This window comes from Gorilla gorilla, chromosome 14, assembly GCF_029281585.2.
Source record: "Gorilla gorilla gorilla isolate KB3781 chromosome 14, NHGRI_mGorGor1-v2.1_pri, whole genome shotgun sequence".
In the NCBI taxonomy this organism is placed as follows: domain Eukaryota; kingdom Metazoa; phylum Chordata; class Mammalia; order Primates; family Hominidae; genus Gorilla; species Gorilla gorilla.
Window position 1 is genome coordinate 66,279,495 of NC_073238.2, and position 23,261 is coordinate 66,302,755.

The window sequence follows — 23,261 nt, forward strand, 5'->3', positions numbered from 1 at the left end:
GTTTTATTACAACTTTTCCTGGAGTCACTAAGAGGTAAAATGGTGTAAATTAGAGGTTTTATCAAAGTGTAGTACTAGAATGCCAGATGCATTACTGAAGCCACTCCTAATCTTAAGCAAATGTAAACTAGGCCTCATTATATTGTTTGTGTAAATATGCATCGTCCCTTGGTTATGTTGTGCTTCTGGGACCATGCACAATAAAGGCAGTGTCCAGCCCTCTCCGGGGGTGGGGGGGTGGGGTGGGGTGGGGTGGGGTGGGGGGGGGGGGGGGGAGGGGGGGAGGGGGCGCACAGCACCAGCCTCTGACACTGGAGGAGCTGAGAAAGGGAGGGGAAGTGGAGTTCACAGGGGGGCATTCCTGCTGCCCCCACCCCTGCGTCCCCTAAGACTGAAATGATGGTTCATCTCAAACTTCGAATTCTTTAGAAAACCACATTCTCGAATAAATGAGACTTAAAATAAGAAAAGAACCTGCTGCAGGAGTTCAAGGTGAAGGCCACAACGTCTTCGAGGGGAAGTTGAAGTGGGGTCTTATTCACTGGTCCCTAGACCGCACCTTCTGATATTTTCTAAGATAATTCTGGTACCGCACTGTGTCTGGGTTGGCCTATTTAAATGTCTGAGCCAGCTGTTCCAGGATTTCAATGAGTTTGTCCTCTTTGGCCGGTGAGGAGGACGTTCTAGTGAGAGGCAAGTGTGTAGAAACTGGCTTCCGATCTAAAAGTGAGAGGGAACCGCAGAGAGGTGTGAGCTGCTGCAGCGTGGCTGGGTCCATGTCCCTGTGCTGCTCAGGCCTTGAACCGACGCCTGCTGGAGTGGCAGCACCCTACGGGTGTTAGAACCCATCCCTGCCCTCAAAGGTCCCACAGGGATCAGGCAGCATGGATTGATATGTAAAGTGCAGTTTGGGAACTGGGAGGCTGCAGCCAGGGCTGGACGGGAGACCACGTTTGGGTGATCAGCAGGAAGGGGTGCGGCCATCCTCCCGGATACCCCAGGGGTCACCAGCGCTTCAGAATTCCTCAAGCAAGGGTGGTTCTCATCAAGTACAGAGGAAAGAGAAGCCAAGCAAAGAGCCTGGCTTCCACCCGAGGTCAAGTGCTGTCTTCGGATGGCGTCCACTCACACGCCTGCCCCCTTAGGAGCCCACTGGGAAGAGACGTGAACAGATCACTGCTTCCAAAAATAGAGAAGCAGAGTCCGTTACACCCTTTGCACTGCAGAGGAGCAGAGTCCGTTACTCCCTTTGCAGTGCAGCTTTGAATAGCGCCCCTCCTGGGCCTCGGCAAATTGCAGAGAAAATCTTCCATTCCCAAGGTAGGAACTGCCTCTCCCGTTCTCACAGGACCTTGATGACAGGGTTATCACAAGTCTCCAAAGAAGCTACCAACCTGGAGTGAAGCGCTTCCCAAAACTAACCTCAGCAGGCAAAGCAATCATCTTGCCAAAGAAGCCCAGGCACCCCCCAGGGGACAGTCCCACCCCAGGTTTCACGGAGGGGAAGGTGCGCCTCAAAGGCCCAGCTGCTGCCCCCAGCCCTGTGTCAGCTGCCTTCACAGCCAGGGAGGAAGTCACCTTGAAAGAAGCGGCCGCTGGGCTGTGCGGCTGCGGCAGAGGAGAGGGCCAGCCACAGCACGGTGTCCGCGCCCTGGGCCTCGGAGTGCAGGCGGTCCCTGAACCTGGCGTGGAACCCCGGCATCGCCTGCCTCACACCTGGGAGAAGGAAGGGGCAGGCGGATTAGGACAGCATTCTCCAGCAAATGTGGTTGACTTCCCTTAATTTAAAAAAAAAAAAAAAGTGCAAAAATGAAATGGGATCATAAACTGCTCTTTCTATTTTATAGCACTCACCCAAGCCACTCGGAACCAATTCCAAAGAACCTTGTTACAAAGCCCCCAAGGTGTCACCTGATGGAAAGTGGTGCTCACCAGAGGCCTGATTGAGTCCCCATGTCCCCGGGGCACCAGCACCCAGCCCAGCCCTGAGAGCAGAGTCGCCCGCAGAGCCCTCCCTTTCCATCCTAAGAGAGGATTCTAATGAGCTGTGGGGCTCACAGTGAGGCTGGGCCCAGCAAACCACTTAGTCTCCTGGGTTCAGGAGCCCTCTCAAACCATCTAGACTCAGAGGATCCTGGCTGTTGGTTCCTTGGACTGTTTTAGTGTTTTCCTCTTTTAGGGAGGAGTAGATAAGAGGAAAGAATTCTTCACTTCCTCTGCCAAGCCCCTCGAGGTGTCCCACCCTCTGCATCCCAGGGCTACAGGGAGGTGTTTGCCTGGAGTAGCCTCCCGGTCCTGGCCTGTGCCAGAGCGTCGGGCACTCTACCTGCCCACGCCTTCGAGGACCCAGCCACACGCCCTGGCTCCAGTCCACACCCCATTTTCCCACAGACCTCAGGGAACACAGTGTCTCCACAGTGAGCACATTGGGAAACAAAATAGTTCTCTCTCGAAGCCAAGGAAAGAAAATAAACCAGAGAAAACAACAACTCAGAGCCTTACTGAGATCATGGAATTTTAGAGCTAGAAAGGATCACCTAAGCAAAAGCCCTCCTTTTTTAAATTAAAAATAAACATCTTTTTTTCTTTTCACAGAAGCAATACTTGTTTACTGTAGAAAAATCAGGATAAACTGATAGGCAAAAAGAAAAAATGTGAAAACCTTGTGATGTGTCACTCAGCAGTGACACATGTCCGCATGCTCAGCCCTCCCAGGCCCCTGTGGCCACAGACAGGTTGTGTGCACCTGAGAGCTGCTCTGTAACCTCTGAACAACACGTGGTAAACTGCACCTTGACCCAGATGATAGAGCCCGCTGGTGGGCTTGCCAGGCAGATTTTAAACATCTGAGCTGATGCTGGGATTGTCAGAATGGTGTCCTTGGAGGATAAGAGGCTGGGGGCCCCCCATGGCCTCCTAGAATTCACCCTGGACAGGCAGAACCAAGCATGTCTCCCATTAGGCAGTGAGAAGAATCGAGAAGCCATGCTCTCTGAGCACTCCCAGGCTGAGTCTCCCCTACTATACTTTGCTGAGAACATCCTTTTTGTATTTAAGACAGGAGACTCAGATCTGTACAGGTGAGGACTAATTTCTGCCAAATCTCCAAGCTGGTCTCCATGAGATGCCACAAAGCACCAACACACACCTCTTTCTATAGCGGTGTGGTAGTTACAAAAATAAGATCATGAGGCATGTACTATTCAGGAACTTGGTATCTTCATTTAATGATATAGTGCACACAGGGTTTTTCCATAGGCATGATTGACAGCAGAGTCTTCAGCCCCGAACAGATTTTGCACAGGTGTTCTATAATTTATTAACTTCATCTCCTACCACCAGCACTGTGATAAGCAACCTTGTTTTCCCTATCTTTATTTCTTAGGATGAATTCCAAGGCTTCTGATAAATAGTGATTTTCAGAAAGGCCATGCCAGCAGTGTGTGAGAGCCTGATTCCCAAAACCCCATGGCCAGGCCCGGCTGGGAGGTCTTAGCCTCTCTGGGCCTCAGTTCCCTCATCTGTAAATGGGTGTGATAATAGACAGTAGTGGCCACTCCACAGGGGCTTGAGGACAAATGAGTTAATCCGCAGACAGCGCTGAGACCAGTTCTTGGCGCTGCGGGTGCACCCTGGGGTGTGTGCTGTGGCTGCTGCTGCTTTCAGTTCCCTTGTTTGTGGAGGAGGAAAGAGCTGCAGAGAGCCCAGGTGAGCTGCCTGAGGTCACGGAGTTGGTGAGGCAGATCCGGAAGAGAATTCTGCTCCCCTCCACCGCTGCTCCAACACGCTTCCAGATCATTCGAGCTGTGTCCTTGTGGCTGTCATTTACCTTCATGCATCATTATTTCCAAAAACCTGGGGAGTGGTGAGGCAGTCTGGGCCTCTCCCACTACCTTCCTCAGCTCCTGCTCATTCCTGTCTGACGTGGAAATGACAATGGTCACCGGCTCCCTCTCTCACCAGGATATGCTGTAGTCAGGAGGGCGCCCCAGGCGCACCTGCTCCCGTTCCCACCATCTCCTTCCCTGACTTGCACAGGGCAAGCTGGAAGCAAAAGCTCTGTGTCTGCATGAGGCTTCCCCCAGCTGCAGTCCCAACGCGCCCCTGCCTAAATGGAAATGAAGCTACTCCTCAGTCCTCATTACGCTGGTTTTAGGTCATTCCTGGGGAGAGTCAATCCTGCAGCTGCTCAGGTATTTTTAGATGAAATGTAAGTGGCTCAGCAATTAAAGGCTATGACATACCTGGGGTGTCGGCCCAGCCAGGATGCATGGAAGAAAAATGGATGGCCGGGTGCCCTTGGGCCCACTGCTCCGTCAGAACCACTTGCTGCCTCTGGACAGGAAGGAGCGAGGGGGTGAACAGGAGAGAGGAGGCGCCATTAGGTGCAAGGGCAGGGGATAAGCCCTGCCCAGCCTGGCTTATCTTACGCTGGACTCTGCAGTATGTACGGCCACTTGATGTCACCCTCCTCCAGAATCAGTCTTTACTCAGCAGCCCTGAGTAGGACCTAGCAGGTCCTACCCACTCCAAAGGAGGCCAGAACAAGCAATGAGCTAACCCAGCAAAACACTGAGAGAGGAGGAACAGCAGGCCCACCCCCATGAAATTACACCCCTCAGTGCCCAGGTGTTCCTCGTCCACAAGTCGCCTGGGTGACTCTATTCTTTGCTGCTCACTGAGGGCAGGGGTGGTAACTGTCCTGTTCACTGCTGTACTTCAGGCCCCCAGCACAGACCGGCATACGGTGTGTGTTCAGTTAATATGGGAATTAAGGCCGGACGCGGTGGCTCAAGTCTGTAATCCCAGCACTTTGGGAAGCGGGCAGATCACCTGAGGTCAGGAGTTCAAGACCAGCCTGGCCAACGTGGTGAAACCCAGTCTACTAAAAATACAAAAATTAGCTGGGTGTAGTGGTGGGCAAATCAAAATGATTTGGATTTTGGAGCTGTAATCCCAGCTACTCAGGAGGCTGAGGTAGGAGAATTGCTTAAACCAAGGAGACGGAGGTTGCAGTAAGCATATATATATATATATATATATATATATATATATATATATATATGAATTAACTCCTTCCTTAGGCAGAGCGTAGCAAATGTACTGGACACAGAGAATACATCAGTTATAGACAATAAAAATCCTTAAATCCTCCCCTTTCCCAGCTGCAGTCACACTATTGCCCCATCCCAGGGTAGTTTGATCATGCTTGGCAAAGAACTCCATCTCTGGGCCTCATTTACAAGTGGATGGTTTATTCCCATGTCCTCTGGGAAAACTGTAAAGAAGTGCAGGTCTTTCAAATGTCAGGATTTGGAGTCATGAGATGTAATTCACCAGGATTTGGTCTGGGGTCAGGGAGCAAAACTGGGGCACACCTAGGGCATATAAGCAGAAGTAGTGGAGGTGCAGAGAGTCTCAGACAGGGCCACCTTCGGAAGGCACACAGCACCGACAAGGAAGGCGGAGGGTGCTGGCAGCCTTACAGACAATGTGGGCGCCCTAGCGGGTGAATTTAAGGGCAAGAACTGTAAATATGGAAGTTATATATATCCGGCTTTTAAATATAGCTGTAATAAGCAGAGATACAGCAGTACAGGTTGAGCATCCTTCATCTGAAATGCTGAGGCCCAGAAGTGTTTCAAGTTTCAGATTTTTTCAAATTTTGGAATATCTGCATATACATAACGAGATATCTTGGGGATAGAACTCAAATCTAAACACAAAATTCATTTATGTGTCATATACGCCTTTACAAATAGCCTGAAGGGAATTTTATACAATATTTTTAAAATAATGTGCATGAAACAAAATGTGTGTTCATGAAACCATCAGAAAGCAAAGGTGTGGGATTTTCCACTTGTGACATCATGTCAGCACTCAAAATGATTTGGATTTTGGAGCATTTTGGATTTGGGATTTTCAGATGAAGGATGCTCCATCTGTAGAAATCTACTTTCCGTTCAGAGTGGTCAAGGGTTCTGGACTGTGGCCCCTTCCCTCCCTCAGAATTCAATGTGCCGCCCCTCCCAATGAGCCTCCAGGAAGCCAAGAGCTGCCCAAAGGAGAGAGGAGGGACCGCTCGCCGTCCTCATTCCCTCTGAGCAGCACAGGGCAATGGATCCCCCTGCTAGGATCCTGTTCTGTGTGGGTCTGAGAAACACCGAGAGGAGATGCAGTGGCTTTGTGGCTCCTCCCAGGATGCTGCTGAAAGCCCACATGGGTCTGAGCAGAGCTGTGCTCCCCAAAGGGGAGCCCTCTTGGTGAGGGAACATTTTCAGGTGCTGCATGAACTACTAAGGTCCAATTAATGTGCATCCCAGAGTAAGCCTTCCTTGGAAAAGGGCCCTCGCAGCCCGTGGGTAAAATGCAGTCTCGGGAAACCCACCTCACTGACCTTGTTTTGTGCATAGACCATAGTTCCATCAAATGGTGTTCTTTCGGACTGGAGATCATTGGTGTTCAGTTTCTGAACCAACATTCCTCCTGAGGAGACAGTTATCTGCAATAAAGGTAACAGAGATTTACAAACTAAAGCCTGTGACCCCTTCCACTCTTCACCCCCTGTAGAGCAGTGCTTCTTGCTGTTGTGACCAATGACCACAAAATTAGTGGCTTGAAGCAACACATTGTATTCTCCTACAGTACATGTATTCCCCTACAGTATTCTCCTACATGTATTCTCCTACAGTACATGTATTCTCCTATATGTATTCTCCTACAGTATTCTCCTACATGTATTCTCCTATGGTTCTGGAGCCCAGAAGTCCAAGGTGGGGCTCATGGGCTAAAATCCAAGTGTCAGCGGAGCTGCGTCCCCTCCGCCGGTCTCAGAGGAGACTCCATTCCTTGCCTTCAACTTCTAGAGGCTGGCAGCACTCCTTGGCTCACAGCCACGTCTCCACCCTCTGCTTCCATAGTCACTTTTCCTCTGACTCCCGCCCTCCTCCTTCCCTCCCATGAGGACCCTTGGGACTCCACCAAGCCCACCTGGATACTCCAGGACACGCTTCTCATCCCAAGGCCCTGAACTGAACTGCAGCTGCCAAGTCCCTTCTGCTATATAAAGGTGACATAGTCATAGGTTCTAGGATAAGGATATGAACTTTTGGGTGGGGGGTGGCACAGATCATTATTCTGCCCACCACAGCAGAGAGAAGGCAGCCTACATTAACTGTCTTCTTCCTGCTTTCTCCAATTTATATTTCAACCCGCTGGGGGAGAACAGGCTCCAGTAGCCAGTCCCTTCCCCTCTGAGCAGGACAGTCCCCAGGAAGAGCAGCACCACCCTGACCTGAGCACCCCACAAGCCACCCCTGCCCTTCGGAGGCCTCCCTCCCCAGTGCTTTGCCGACACCCACGTGACAGCCAGAGTGGGGGTCGGGGGTTGGGGGGGTTCAGAGAGGGCTGGGGTCTGAATGTGCTCTTGGCATGCCTCCACCTCCCTCTCAGCCCCCTGACAGAATTGGGGTTTTGCTGTGGATGTGGACAGAATGGCCCCCTTAGGGCAGTCTGGCAGCAAACCTAGGCCCACTGACTTCCCATCAGGAGCAAAGTCCATTATCCTCAAAACATCCCATAAGGTCAACTCACCACTCGGGGGTCGTGTTCTTTCTCCAGCACAGGGATCAGGCCGGTCGTGAGAATGTACACACCTGAGGCAGCACACAGCATCCCATGAGGGGGCCGCAGGAAGCCCCAACTCAGGGGGTCCTGCAGGACTGATGTGGGGACTGTCTGCCCGCACCCGCCCCCAACAAGAGGGCAAGTGGCCACCTGAGGGGCAGTCCCTCCTTCCGAGGATCCTTCAAGCCAAATGTTCCTTTTCCCAGGACTGGAAGAAAGATGCCTTAGAGCCTCATGTACCGACAGGAAAAGATGTCCACACTACAGGAATACAGGAAGGGAAAAAGAAAACTGCCAAACAGTAGATGGGTCCACTTTGCAGAAGAAAAAATGCATCTATATGTCCAGTCTGTGCACAGAAAAATGTGAAGATGAAATTTAGCAATACCGCTAAATTAGGTCTCAAGGGTGGAATTCAGTAAAATTTTTCCTTCCTTTGCTATACATTTCTGCACTGTTTGGATTTGAGTATTTTTACAATGAGCATATAACTTAATGGTTATTTCTTCAATCAAGAAATACACATATAACATTTCTAATGGAATGAGAAAAACACTGAAGTGTATGTGACATGGAAAGACATTCCTAATATATATGGAATGAGAAATTACAAAACATTGGGAACACCACCGTTCCATTTTGGTGAGGAAAGATGTGTCAAGATGAAGAGAAAATGTCTACAAGGATGAGAGTGATGCCCTGAAAGGTTAAAAATGCTCATCTCTGAATGGTGGGATTATTGTTTCTATATTCTTCTTATACATGCCTGTATTTTTTTAAACAATGAATGTTTATTACTCTGTGTTTACAAAAAAGGGAGAGTTTAAAGCCCCTTACCCCAAAGTGAGGCAGGAATCAAGTCAGGGGCTTAAAGTGGCGAGCCCTGGGCTCTTTTCTGGGCTACGCCATGGAGTTTGTGTGTGACCAGCTCTCACCACAGCTTCCTGCACCGCCCGCAATGTGGCCTGCATCCAGCTCGCAGGAGCTGCCTGGCATCGTGGGAAGGGTCCTGGAGGTGGATCCAGGGGCCTCCCTCTGAACCCTGGCTCTGGCATTTACCAGCGGTGTGACCGTAGGCAAGTGCGGTGGCATTTTCAGGAGATAATAGCTGGCCAGCCCACCTCACAGGATCAGAGGAGTTTGTGGTGAAATAAAAATGTGTGCATGTCCTGTGAGGACTGGAAAGTTCTCCGGGCAGGCCGCCTTTGTCCTGCTCTTGCTGTATTATCATTTGTGATTCTGAGTTGTGACTTTCATCCCAGACAGCATTCTTAGTTGTTCACAGCCCAATTTATTTGTAGGAGCCTGCCTTGTTCGTATTTGTGGATTTGTAAAGTCTCCTGAACCCTGGGTCGCTAACAGCTGTTAACCTCCAGCCAGTGGTCTTGGACTTTCTTTGTATTCACCGCTGGTGGCTTTCTCTGTGATTTATGACAAGTAGAAAGGACTTCTGCCAAAAGCGATCTGCCGCATCAGCTTGCCCTGACGGATTGTCATAAATGGCTCTCGTGAGGAAGGGAAATGAAAGCCAGCGCCTGGGCTGGCTCTGCTGCCTGCGAAGGGCACCTCCCCTCTCCTCTCAGGACGGCGAGAGCTGGGGTGAGCCCCTTTGCACCTATCCTCCCTGCCTGGGAGGTGCTCAGCTCTCATTCCCAGTCACCTGCAGGAGGGCTGGCTGGGTCGCTTGTCCCTGCCAAGTACTCTCTCCTCTAGGGGACTGCCAAGTAGCAGGTGCTTTTAAAAAAAACTCCTAGAGAAACACAATAATAATCTGCTAAAATAATACACAATATATACGTATGTATGTGCATACATATGTGTGTACACATATATGTGGGTGTCTGTGTATATATATATAAACTCTTATTAAAAGAATTAGAGTTATAGAATCCCAGAGAGGTTCAGTGACTTATCCAAAGTCCCAGCAAGTTCATACAATGTGGAAAACAGATGGCGCATCTCCCTTTTCTTGAGTCACGTAGCCATGCTGCATGCCAACCCATGCCAAGGAGAAGGAAGGTACCCATTCTGCAAGTCATTCTTTCCTCAGTGAACATGGCGCCAGTTGCTCCTTGCCCAGCTCACACAGATCCAAACAGGCCTGTCATTAACACGTGAGCCAACGTCACTCTCCTGCCCCCAAAGTCCTTCAATACTCTGGCCCCCATTGAATTAAGCAAAAAACTCCTCAGCCTGGTGCAGTAGACTTCTTTGGGAAACATGCCCCATTCCCTCTTTTTAGGGGTAGGCCCCAAACACATCCTGTTTATAACAACAACAAACACATAACTGAGTCTTTGCCCTGGGCCAGGTGCTGCATTTGTCCCATGTGCCCAGTCCACGGGCAGATGGACTGGGCCAGGGGGGAGACACCTGGTCCAAGCTGTCCCACCCAAACTCTCCCTACAAGAGTGTGAAAATGGAATGCTGAATGGAGGACAGGTGACTCAGTGGCAGCCATATGTGACCCAGATGCAAGGAAAAGCAGAGACGGAGAGTGAACGAAGCAGTTGTGATGAGAGTCCATGGACAACAGTCCCAGGGAAGCAGAAGGTCACCTTAGCTGCTGACAGGTTCTCCTGTCCTGTCCCTGGCCCTCCCAAAGCCCAGCTCTGTCTCTGCCATTGAGTTCTGTGAGGGCTGCCCTTGTAGCCCACTAATAAGTTATTTTTTTCTTTAGTCTTCCTGTGTGGGTTCTGGTTACTTCTGACCACACAAAACCTAAGACACTTGGCTTGTCTCAGTTAGGAAGTCCACCAGTTCTCCCGGGATAACCAGCTACCCTTTAAAATAAGAATGTCTCCTGGGCGTGGTGGCTCACACCTGTAATCCCAGCACTTTGGGAGGCCGAGGCGGGCGGATCACTTGAGGTCAGGAGTTCAAGACCAGCCTGGCTAACATGGCGAAACCCCGTCTCTACTAAAAATACAAAAATTAATCGGGCATGGTGGCCCACACCTGTAGTCCCAGCTACTCCGGAGGCTGAGGCAGGAGAATCGCTTGAACACGGGAGGCAGAGGTTGCAATGAGCTGAGATTGTGCCACTGCACTCTAGCTTGGGCAAGAGAGTGAGATTCCATCTCAAAAATAAATAAATAAATAAATAAGAATGTCTCTGGACAGACACAGGAGGGGCATTGTTATAAATGGTTAATGGGTGCTTTTAGTCATTCATATCTTCGTGTGAACCAGGTCAACAACTTCCTTTCCTCTAAGACTTCCTATTAATATCAGGGACATTTGGGTGATTCAAGGTTTTGATGAGAGAAAAAGAGAGATATTTTAGAGTACAGAATCCCACGGGAGGGCAGGCCTAGGAGGAGGGAAGGCACCTTCAGCTACTGGAAAAGTTGCCCAAGGTTAGTCCTGCTCCCAGTAACAAGGAAAATAATTCATTATCATTATGACTCTTTAGTATTTTTAATTTACACAATGCCTTTCTTCCAAGGAACTCATTATGTCGATGGAGGTTCATTACGAGAAAGAGATCTGGCAGTGGAATTTATGTTGGACATAGTCTTCTAAATACGGCAACAAGAACTTTTATTACATGGGTACATGACTTGAAGCAAATCTCTCTATCAACTAATTAAGAAGAGAGGTAAAACTGTGTGGAGCACAGGTGATGCTGAAGGAGAGATGCCGCGTGTTCTTAGAGCACTGTGAAACCCATGTCTGCATCCTCCAAATACTAAATTCATAGTATTTCTGAAATTATATATCTTGAGTATGACATTTTAATAGCATTAAAGGTAATTATTTTTAATGAGAAAAATATATTGCAATTTGTAAATTTAGCATAGGAAAACTGACTGGCATTTCTATTAAGAAACCTTCAAAGCCACCTTGAATTAAAGCTACTTTGGTTACTAGCCAATGGGTTATGTGCTTCCATCCACGCTACTATCTGACGGAGAAAATCATTGTCTTGCTGTCCCTGGGAAGTTTCTGGTGTTAATTTTAAAGGAGCAGACAGCTGCACTGGTGAACACCATTTGGTACTTCTTTTGTACAGTAACAAAAACATAGTGAGCCTGGGGGGCTCACACACTAATCTCACACATTATATAAAGATGATTTCAAAGATTACATTACCTGGAGAAGACAGCAGGACAGAGTCCCAGAGGAAATGAGCTCTTAGAACACATTCAAGGCACTGGCTTCCTACGGGGTATTCTTGGTTTGGGCTCAGAGAGTGGTTAGCGTGAGTCAGGCCTTCCCCTTTGCCCCCAACCTCAACTCATCCCCGCCACCTTATCCAGTTCCACGCACTGAACAAGTATTTATCAAGGGCCACTGAGTGCCAGACCCAGTGCTAAGTACTCAGGATACAGACTGAGGGCACCCTGCCCTCTGCCAGGCATTCCCAGGCATTACACACGTTACTACATGACTAACCTACACTCACGGTCGAGGTAAGTGCTAGAGTGCTATGGGCACATGGGGGTGGGACAGGGGGGGAGGTGTCAGGCTCTGCATGAACTGTGAAGGGACATTTCAGCTAAGACCTGGAGAAGAGGAGGGAACAGGCAGGTAGAGGGCTGGGGATGGGAAGAAGGGCTGCAGGTATGGAGCACAGCCTGTGCAAAGAGGCCCTGAGGCTGGAGAGTGCAACCAGGGCAGCTGCAGCCGAGTGAGCATGGTAGAGGGTAGGGCAATGTGAGGCTGCAGCCTCCAAGGGCAACGCCAGAGACACTCACCTCATATGAAACCAAGGGGTGACTTTAAGCAGAAGGAAACAGATTTGCATGCATAAGGACCACTCTGTCAGCCTTATGGAGGAAGCTTCTGTTCGGGAGGTGGGTACAGGAGGGCACCTAGGGCCCCATATTACTCCACTACATCACAGTGACCACAGTGGCTTGGGCAGAGTGGTCGCAGTGGAGCTGAAGAGCAGGAGACAGACTGGGGACACGTTGTGCAGGGAGTCCAAAGGCACGATCACTGCTTGGATATGAGAAGTGAGGGGGTGTCAAGGACAAGCGGTGACGGAGATGATGCTGGCCACTGGGGTGGGCCCATTACAGGAGCAGACCGGTGAGGGACTAAGGCTTCAGTTTTGGACATGCTGAGTCTGAGGTGTTTGAGATCTGGACCTGGAACTCAGAAGAGAGATCTGGGCTGGAAGGGGGCCCTTGGGAGCCAGGCACATGATGGCATTGGGGCAAGGATGAGATCCCAACAGAGAGTGTGGGAGGAGAAAGGAGGGCACAGGATTGGTCTGGGAGGGATGCCAACATTTAAAGTCCCCGCAGACACGCTGCAGCTGGCTAAGGAGGTTGAGAAGGAGCCAGCCTCCGAGGGTGGAATCACAGGTGGCTTGGAGGCCATCACGCTATGGGAGCACGGACAACTGTGCCCAGTGCTGCCGATGGATGTGGTAGAGGTGCGCTCTCCGGAACCAGGAATATCAGGGTCATAGGTGACCTCAGCATGAGAGTGGCCAAAGGTCAGGGAGATAAGCCGACTGGAGTGAGCTGCAGGATGCCCGGGACTCGGGGACCATGAGAGGCTGGTGGAGGAAGTGCTGTGGAGTCTTTTCTCCAGGGCCTAGCCAGGTGACTGATGTCACCCCCTGCTGTCACAGCCGCAGTATGGGGGTCCTGTGTGCTTCACTGAGATGTATGAAAGAACCTGCTGTACTGCAGGGAGAACCCGAGTATGGGCACTTGGGCCTCAGCTCATTAAAAGGACAAAGGTGCTTATTTGGGATTGTGTTTCTAAAACTCCTCAAATGAATGTTTGTTACCAGCACACCTTTAAAACACTCACCAAATCCCAGCCAGGTAATTAGGTAAGGTCCTGGCCCACAGGAGGACTTGGATTTGGGGCCGGTGCTCCTAGGCCAGAAGACCTAGAAGGGCAGACACCACAGAGCCTGGCGAGGACCCTGCACTGCCATGGAGCTGCCGAGAAGGAAGAGCGGCCCAGAGCGGGGTGCACGGCGCGGCCCAGGAGGCTCAGTCTGGGAAGCTTTTGTGTCTCATCAAAAGCAGCTTCCATGGCTGGCAGAAAACCGAAAATCAATGGGAAAAATGATCTCTGACTTCTGAGCTTGTCCATTCTCTCTCCTTAGGATGGCTCCCCGGTGCAGTTTAAACCAAGAGCCTCACCTGGGGCCCTTCGAGCGGTCGAGGGGAAATGGGGTTCCTAGGAGCTCCAGACTCCACCAGCCTCCCCTGTGTCCTGAAATCTGCCCCCACCTCAAGCTGAGGACACAGTCTCTCCAACAGCAGCTCACTTGTTACTGAGGACGAGCACCAAGAAACAATCATAATGAATAATATGCTTCTTAGGATGAAACAGACTCACTACATGCCAGACATTGAGCTGAAAGTTACAGTGCATTCTTTTTTCTTGTTGATATATATATAATTTTTTAACATAAAGTAAAATCTGTGCGTACGTGTGTGTGTGTACACAGTTCTGAACTGTGACAGATGCAGTCATGTAACTATGCATTAGACTGTGGTGTGATTCGGAAGAACTCTATCACCCCAGATGTTCCCTCACAGCCACTCACATTCCCTTTGTAGTCACACCCTCCTCCTGCCCCTAACCACTCCCTAATCCCGCCCCTGCAGCCTCTGACCTCTTCTTAGCCCCCTAGGTTGCCTTTTCCAGAATGTCCTATAAATGGAATCACAGTCTGCACCCATTGGGGTCTGGCTTCACTTTGGCTGGTGCATCTAAGAGTCACTCACACTGTTTTGTACATTGACATTTTGTGCCTTTTTATTGCTGAATTGCATTCCATTGAATGGGAGTGCCAGTTTATCTATTCACCATATATCTGGGCTGACTCCTGTTTGGGGCGATTATGAATAAGCTGCTATAAACATTCGTGTGCATATTTTTGTGTGCACACAGGGTATTTCTCTTTGGTTAAATATCTTACAAGTCTTTTTTAAATCTTCACTTCTGGCCTATAAAAGTATCATCAACCCCATTTTACAGAATGGGAAAGTAAGGCGAGGGGAGGTTGAAGACATTTGTACAGAGTCAGGTAACTGGAGGAGCTGGACTACAACCCTGCTCAGTGCAGCCAGAGTGACTGAGCGCCTCCTGAGAGCCAGGTGGATTCTGCCCTCAAGGATCCATGCTCTGGGCAAGAAACCCACCCATCAGCAGATGGCTTCTGCTGAGCCACAACAGGCACACAGAGGGGTCCATGGGAGCCCAGAGGGGAGCATCTGACCAGGCTCAGGGGGGGGAATGTGTCCAGCAGAGTCACAGAGGAGCAGTATGAGTTAGCCAGGTAGGGGACATTCCAGGCAGGGGAGCAGCAGGACAAAAGCATAGAGGTAGCACTGCCAGTGGCAAGTTCCAAAATAAGAGGCTGACTGCTACAGGGTCCATATAGGAAAATAATGGGAAATACATTTGGACAGGAGGTGGGGTCTGCTAACAAAGGACTTTAATTCCAGGTTAAGGAATCTGGATGTTAAAACAACATTAGCTGCCATTTCTACAGTGCTACCTCCCAGGCTCTGTGCCTTTCTGGGAGCCTTGAAGGTTTGTGAGCTGGAAGGAGATCTTAGGAACAAAACGATGCATGAGGATAGCTCAGGTAAAGGTTATTGATAAGTAAGAATGCCTGGCACCAAACGCATGCCCTGTCTAAGGAAGCATTCTGCCTTGGAAGCACTGTTCTCTGTTTTCCTCTGAGTCTCCGTACCAATCTCCCTTCATGGATGAAAAGAGAGTTTTACTACATGATTACTGAAATTATGTATGTGTCTAATTCCCCCACTAGGCCAGCAGTCCCTTCCATTTCTCAATCCCCATAACTGGCCACAGCATCTGGCATAAAATGGGCCCTTTATAAATGTTTATGTAACAAGCCAGGCGCAGTGGCTCATGCCTGTAATCTCAGCAATTTGGGGGGCCGAGGCAGGTGGATCACCTGAAGTCAGGAGTTCAAGACCAGCCTGACCAACATAGTGAAACCCCATCTCTACTAAAAATAAAAAAATCAGATGGATGTGGTGGCGTGTACCTGTAATCCCAGCTACTCAGGAGGCTGAGGCAGGAGAATTGCTTGAGCCCAAGAGATGGAGGTTGCAGTGAGCTGAGATCGTGCCACTACACTCCAGCCTGGGTGACAGAGCGAGACTCTGTCTCAAAAAAAAAAAAAATGTTTATGGAACAAATAAGGTGCCTTTGTTCATTAGGTATTTTGATTAATAAATAGTTAACATATTAAACTCAGGTGACCCGTTTTCAAAGAATTAGAATGTAAAAAAAAAAAAAAAAACCCTTGTGGCAGATTATTGTTCAATATTCATTCTCTCCTTGCCACCTCTGTGGGAGAAGTACACTTCTCTGATTCTTGATTTGGAGCTCTGTGAAATGATTTGCTTTGATTAACTGGATATCTGCTGATTTCTGGACTGGTTAACTGGATATCATGTCCAGTTAATCAAAGGGGCTTGGATGCAAGCAGAGGCTTGGAATTGCTCGCACACCTGGGCCTCTGCCATTGCCCTGAGAATATACGTTGGCCAGAATACGCCTTGGTCCAAGGAGGATACAAGATATTTGGCACATACTCCATACCAAACCTGCAGCTTGGAGACACACAGCTGAGCCCAGCTGAGATCAGCCTGCTCAATAGATCTGCAGAAGAGTCAGCAAAAATGCATGCTTATCATTGTACACCCCTGAGATTTTGGAGTTGTTTCATAGCAATAGCTGACGATACAACCCTACACTAAAAAATGCCCCAACCACAATTTTGTTGTCCTTTGTTTAGGAAGTGAGTCACAGACTGGTTTTAGACTACCTCTGAGCCTCAGTTTCCTCATTTGTAAAATCTGTAAAATGGTTATGAGACTGAATGAGAGAATCCAAGAAAAGCCTTCAGTGCAGCCTGCAGCACAGGGACTGGGCTCAGTATGTGCTATTGTTATGAAAGCATCTCTGGACCTGGGGTCCCTGTGTCGAACAGCAGCTCTCACTAGTTACTGGGATGTGCCCGAGGAGGGTGCCACATAACAGAATGTCAAGCGACAACACTCTCTGTCTCACGACGTACATCCTTCCAAAGTGACCTAAGGTGAACTTCCTCGCCTCCTGCCAAAGAGCTAAGGCACCACTGCCTGTTTATCACAGTCAATTAATTGGTGACGCAGCTGTCCTGGTGGAGATAGAATCAGTGTCCTCGTCTTGTGTCCTGTGGTGAGAGAGGCTAAGATGCGGGTGAGAGTTTTAATCTGCTAACGCTAGGCTGTGGCAGGCTGCCAGCAGGGCACTTAGCTCAGCCTCCCTGCCCTCCCCCTCCCATCTGTCTTCACTCCTCATGGACTCTTAATGCCACTGAATGCTAACAGGCAAAACGTATGTGACTGGAGGAGACCTGAAACAAAGGGGTGAGAACAGCCACCCAACAGAAGCTGTCTCCTGCAATCTCTTCCCCTCCATGGCTCAACTGCGCATCAACTGACCCAGGGCAGCTCGCTTTTGTCCCTCAGTAGAATATGAAAATCTCTCCAGGCCCCACCCGCCCCCGCAAAAGGCTAAGAATTATTCTTTCCAAACTATCTAATTCATACACTGTGATGTCTCAACAAAGCCGTGTGCAGGCATGGGTGCTGAAGGCATTTTGCATTTAACTATTCTACCAGCTTCAAAACCCTTAGGATCCAGTGATAAATCCTGCAAATGCTGAGGTTTACGCTCTCCTCCGAGTATCAGGAACCTACTGGTGTTTGGCTGGAGATTGCAAATGTTTCTGACAGCTCATGTGAATCTTAGAAAATAGAAAACAACCTATCCCACATTACATAATCAGGCCAGGAAAACATGTTTCATATTAGAAAGGCAGCCAGCAATTTTCCAGGACTCGGACAGGGGTCCAGGTTTTTTGTCTGGCCTGGTCCTGCTGAAGAATGACAGCACTTTAACCTCTCTGTATCTCCTTCTCTCTCAAGCAAAGACCCATGGAGCTGCCCCTCTGTGCTGGCATGCCTCTTTGTGTATTATACTACTTCTTTCACTTGAGAGAGGATGAATAAATATCAAAGCCCGAGAATTATTACGCTTCTCAGAGAGGTTGGAATAATCAGTAAGATGTTTCTAACACAAACAGGAAATGAAAAGGAAGAGATAGCAAGGTCTTTAGAAGCAGGCTGGATCCTTACAAAGGTGCAACATAACCAGCTAAATAATCAAATAGACAGCCCCTTTAGAGTCTATCAAGCCTGTCCACATTCCCAAGCAAGGCCAAGGTCCCCAGATTACCCCCCTTTTCATCTTCCAAAACCTTTAAGCTTCTCTGAGAGGTGCCCCCAAACCCCAGCCCAGCCTTCCCTGGCATAGCTGGTCACCCCCTCCCAGTACTTCTTAGCACTTATTTAGGATAACACGGTGATGGGGTGAGGGAGGACATGCTGGGATGGGTGGAACTGTGCACTGGTAATGAGCGTGGGTCGTGGAGGAAGTCAGACCGAGGTTCACATTCTGGCTCCTCCACTTGACCTTGGGCAAGTGAAACGATCTCTCTCAACCTCAGTTTCCTCATCTGTGATGTAGGACTACCTCCATTATAGCACTAAATTAAATATAATTATATATATTATATTAAAAAGTATAAATATTTATAAATATATAATTTATATAATTATATATATACATATATAATTATATTATATATTTTTATATATAATTATATAATTATATAGTTTATATATAATTATATAAATTATATAGTTTATATATAATTATATAAATTATATAGTTTATATATAATTATATAAATTATATAGTTTATATATAATTATATAAATTATATAGTTTATATATAATTATATAAATTATATAGTTTATATATAATTATATAAATTATATAGTTTATATATAATTATATAAATTATATAGTTTATATATAATTATATAAATTATATAGTTTATATATAATTATATAAATTATATAGTTTATATATAATTATATAAATTATATAGTTTATATATAATTTATAATATATTAATAATATATATAATCTATATATAATTTATATTATAAATTATATAAACATATAATATATAATTATATATATATAAATATATATAATATACATATATATGCAACTCTCACTCGTGGCCCGGCCGCAGCGAACACTTAGCAGAATTTTGTCAGATGGTGGGTGGATGGGTGAGCAAAAGAGCTGGCTTCATCCTGTGAGGTCACACAAAGCCCAGTACTTGGAAGGACCCTGCACCTGGTTTAATGCTCCGTGGTCACTGCATTGAAATCCTTAATAATTTTTCAACATGGAGCCTCGCATTTCCATTTGGTGCTGGACTCTGCAAATTATGTAACCAGTCCTGCGGAACAGTGCCTCGGGGCCAGCTGCGGCACTCTGGGAGTCTCAGCTGTCCCATCGAGTTATGAGCCAAACTCTAGCATGACCCTACATTTTGGTACTTTTGGTCATTTCAGCAAAGATAACATATTTGGAACAAAGTCAGTGATGAAAATATTTTGTACTAAACCTGTGCCATTTCATACAAGCTTCCAGGTATATTTGTTTTGAAAAATGCAACCTCATCACTGGGGAGAAGGCATCTTCCAACTCCTAGCCTTTCTTTCCTTGAGAAGAGAGTGGAATTAGGGTGAGTTCTTTCTCCCTTGGACCTTCTTCCATCTGCCAGGGAGATGGAGCACGTTTCCACAGTAAATTTAGGCTGGGCGCAGTGACTCACACCTGTAATCCCAATACTTTGGGAGGCTGAGGCAGGAGGATCGCTAGAGGCCAAGAGTTTGAGACTAGCCTGGGCAACATAGTGAGACCCCCACCTCAACAACAACAAAAAATTTTTAATTAAAAAAAATTAGTCAGGCATGGTGGTACATGCCGTAGTCCTAGCTACTTGGGAGGGTGAGGTGAAAGGATTGCTTGAGCCCAGGAGTTCGAGGCTGCAGTGAGCCATGATCACGTCACTGCACTCTAGCCAGGGCAACAGAACAAGATCCTGTCTCAAAAAAAAAAAAATAGTAAATTTAGTAAATTTGGGGACAATGAGCAGGGCTTGCTCAGTTCTGCTCCTCCCCTTCTCCTCTTTCTGGGGAAGGAGAGAAGGGGAGTCCCCGGTGACCAGGTAGGTGAATCCTTCTAATTCTTGGGTTCCATATGAGGAAACCCATTTGGCTCTTGCACTGAGCCATGCCCTTCAACCAGCCTTATCAGTAACAACAGTGATATGTTGGCTTTCAACTGTTATTCCATCGGCTTACTCAATTTGTTCAGTTCTTGGTTGGGAATAGGGTTGCTATATATTGGACACCCTCAATGACTCCAACAACCACCAAAACCCCTGCCATCCATCTTGTGACCTAGAACAATACTTAATTAAAACACCCCCCTCACTACAAGGAAGTAGGATAAGTCCTGGGAAGAGTGTTGGATTCACTGCATCTCAAAGTTGAAAGGCCCCTTGGATTGAGAAGGAGAAACTCCAAGGAGACTAAAAGCATAGTACATTAGTTCTCAATCTTTAGTGTGCACCAGAATCATCCAGAAGGCCCGTCAAACTGGATTTAACTCTTGGCCTCATTCCAGAGTTTCAGATTCTGTAGATCTGGGTGGGGAATCTAAGAATGTGCATGTCTATCAAGTTCCCAGGTGATGCTGAGGCTGCTGGTCTGGGAACCCCACTTGGACAGCCACTGGCCTGATATAACATGACTTCACTCTGCTATTACAGAGTAGCAACCAGAGCCCAGGTATCTGTGCTCTAGCCAATGCGCTTCTCAGTCCATCTTCTTGCCCACTGGTTGCACCTTCCTCAGCCCTGGCTGGAAGTTCCTTTGGTTGCAGTTTTTAGACTTGCACTCAACACTTAAGCTGAACTTGCTCTCCTCTTCAAAACAATGTCTATAAACAGCCTAGCGCTTCCTAGGGAAAAAAACACTTCAATACTAAGTATTTCTGGCACCAACACCTATTATAAGAAACATGAAAAGAGAAAGTGTTTTATGAAGAAAAATAAGTACAATTCAGAATAAACTTAAAGCAAATGTCATCAGGCCCAGGACCAAGAACCAAAAAAGTCGGTCAATTTTTTTTTTACCCTTCTATGGTACATTCTATGTTTATATTGCTAAAAACAAATAAGAAAACTTCTTGTACTTACCCAGAGTATTGGTAGCAAAGTTTTTTTCAAGTCCATCTCTGTGAGCAATCTTTTATTGACCATGCAACCTGCATTATTGATCTAAAAATTATAGTTCCCATTTCAAAATAAAGAAAAATAGGGCCAAAAGACCTATTTCCATCCCCACACCTCCACTACCCCACCCCCAGCTCTTTTTCAACTTTCAAGTGACAATGACAATTTGCTCAACTGATTCTTTACTCCAAACCCTTTGCAGGAAAATACCACTTGTGCAGAGGATTCAGCCACAGAACTGTGCAAAGATCGCCAAGTGAGACAGCTTGGCCAGGCAACCTAATTCATGAGAGAGTGCTCTGGAAATTCATCTAGTCCAGAACGGTCCAATAGAAATATCTAATCTTAAGATTTCTAGTAGCCACATTAAAAAGGTAGTAAGAAACTGGTAAAATTAATTTAATAATATATTTAACCAAATATATCCAAAATAGCATCATTTTAACATGTAATCAACACATAATATTAATGAGATGGCATAGATAATGTTTTTCAGGATTTGAAACCTGCTAATTTATACACTTACACCACATCTCAGTCTGGACTAGCTACATTTAAATGCTCCACAGCCACACTGGACAGCACAATTCCAGACTCTGGAACAACGTTTCAGAGCACATCAGAAACTCTTCGGATAGAAAAGCAACTTAGCTCCAAGTAGAGTATCTGGGAAGAGCACACTGGGACTCTTTCTATCTGAGTCTACCCAGGCTCTCCATGGAGTTTTGTGCTAATTATGTTACTAAAAGATTTGCCTGTCTGCAGGAGGTATTCTTTTGCACAAAAAGAGCTTCTAATTTCAACACACCAATCCCCAAATCTACAGAATTGAGAAATATTTATATACAAATCATCATTTTATAAAACATGGAACATATCTATCCTCCCACAACACCTACCCAGTGGATGGCCCCTTCCTTTCCCCACTAATCTAACCACATGCGTCTCCTCTTAAATCCAATGAGTAAACTTGATTCCATGAACAGGCCCAAGCATAAGAGAGTCTTACTAAGATTCTTCCATAAAGACAGGCAAACATACATATCCGTCCACATCCACAGACGGAAACAATGGGCCAACATGAATTTATTCTCCACTTATGTTTACAAAGCTCACCAGAACATGGAGTTTATGTTCCTGCTTGAAATTTTCAACAAATTTCCAGATTTGCTTGGGATCAGACAAGTCCACAATGTGCAGAAAAATGTTCTAAATTAGAAAGCAAAAAAAAAAAAACCCCTTTTAAAAAGATATAAACTAGCACTTTTAATTTTAAAAAAGTATACAGTTTTTAAAAAGCAAATACTTTGAAATGATATAAAACGGAAAATACCAGTCCCATTCCTCAAAAATAAACCATTGTTCAGTTTTTTGTGAATCATCCAGAAATATTTTAAGCATATACTATATATACAATACATATATTTTAAGATATATATTTTATATATACATACACCACACAAATAGGATCAGACTATGCATTGTTCTACATCCGTGTTTTTCACTTAACAATATGTCTTTTAGTTTTTGGTGATAAAAACAGTTTTTACTTTTTTATTTTATTGTGATAAGGATACTTAATATGAGATCTACCCTCTTAACAAAATTTCCAGCATGCTGACTAGGTACAATGTTGTACAGTGCACCTCTAGAGTTTATTCACCTTGCCTAACTGAAACTTTGTGCCCTTTGACAGTAACTCCACATTTCTCCTTTCCCCCAGCCCCTGACAACCACCATTCCACTCTTTGGTTCTATGAATTCTGAGTACTATGGATACCTCACATAAGTGAAATCGAATAGTCTTTGTCTTTCTGTGCCTGGCTTATTGAACTTGGGTTAGCTCCTCCAGGTTCATCCATGTCGTTGCAGGATTTCTTTCCTTTTAAGGCTGAATGATATTCCAATGTGTGTAGGTATGTACCACATTTTCTTTGTCCATTCATCTGTCGATGGACATTTAAGTTGTTTCCACATCTTGGCTATTGTGAATAATGCTGCAATGGACGTGGCAGTGCTAATGGCTCTTCAGGATCCTGATTTCAATTCCCTTGGATAAGTACCCAGAAGTGCAATTGCTGGGTCAGATGGTAGCTCTATTTTGAATTTTTTGAGGAACCTCCATACTGTTTTCCATAGAGGCTGCACCATTTTGCATTTCCACAAATGGTGTGCAAGGGTTCCAATTTCTCCATAACCTAACAAACATTTTTTTGTTTTTTGTTTTTTTTAGCAATAGCATCCTGAGAGGTGTGAGGTGATATTTCACTCTAGTTTTGATTTGCATTTCCCTGACGACTACTGACATTGAAAGTATTTTTTTGTATATGTGGTGGCCATTTGTTTTTTGTTTGTTTTTTCTTGAGAAAAAGAGTGCCACTGCACTCTGTCGCCCAGGCTAGAGTGCAGTGGCATGATTTTGGCTCACTGCAACCTCCGCCTCCCAGGTTCAAGTGATTCTCCTG

The 23,261-nt window shown here is 46.6% G+C and overlaps 1 protein-coding gene across 2 annotated transcripts in view; it reads right to left on the reverse strand.

The window, feature by feature from the left end:
• The window catches only part of DHRS12 (dehydrogenase/reductase 12), a 47,872-nt gene that overhangs the window by 13,008 nt on the left and 11,603 nt on the right, over positions 1 to 23,261 (reverse strand). The window contains exons 4-10 of one of the 2 annotated variants that reach the window (XM_055359909.2): positions 21,913 to 22,005; positions 20,761 to 20,841; positions 7,594 to 7,887; positions 6,398 to 6,502; positions 4,245 to 4,335; positions 1,579 to 1,716; positions 283 to 720 (exon numbers count right to left, since the gene is read on the reverse strand). In XM_055359909.2, coding sequence (XP_055215884.1) covers positions 611 to 720; positions 1,579 to 1,716; positions 4,245 to 4,335; positions 6,398 to 6,502; positions 7,594 to 7,887; positions 20,761 to 20,841; positions 21,913 to 22,005 — 912 coding nt within the window. In that variant the 3' untranslated portion in view covers positions 283 to 610. Of the gene's footprint in view, positions 1 to 282; positions 721 to 1,578; positions 1,717 to 4,244; positions 4,336 to 6,397; positions 6,503 to 7,593; positions 7,888 to 20,760; positions 20,842 to 21,912; positions 22,006 to 23,261 lie in introns of those variants that run through there. The other variant, XM_063697624.1, reaches the window with a different exon arrangement.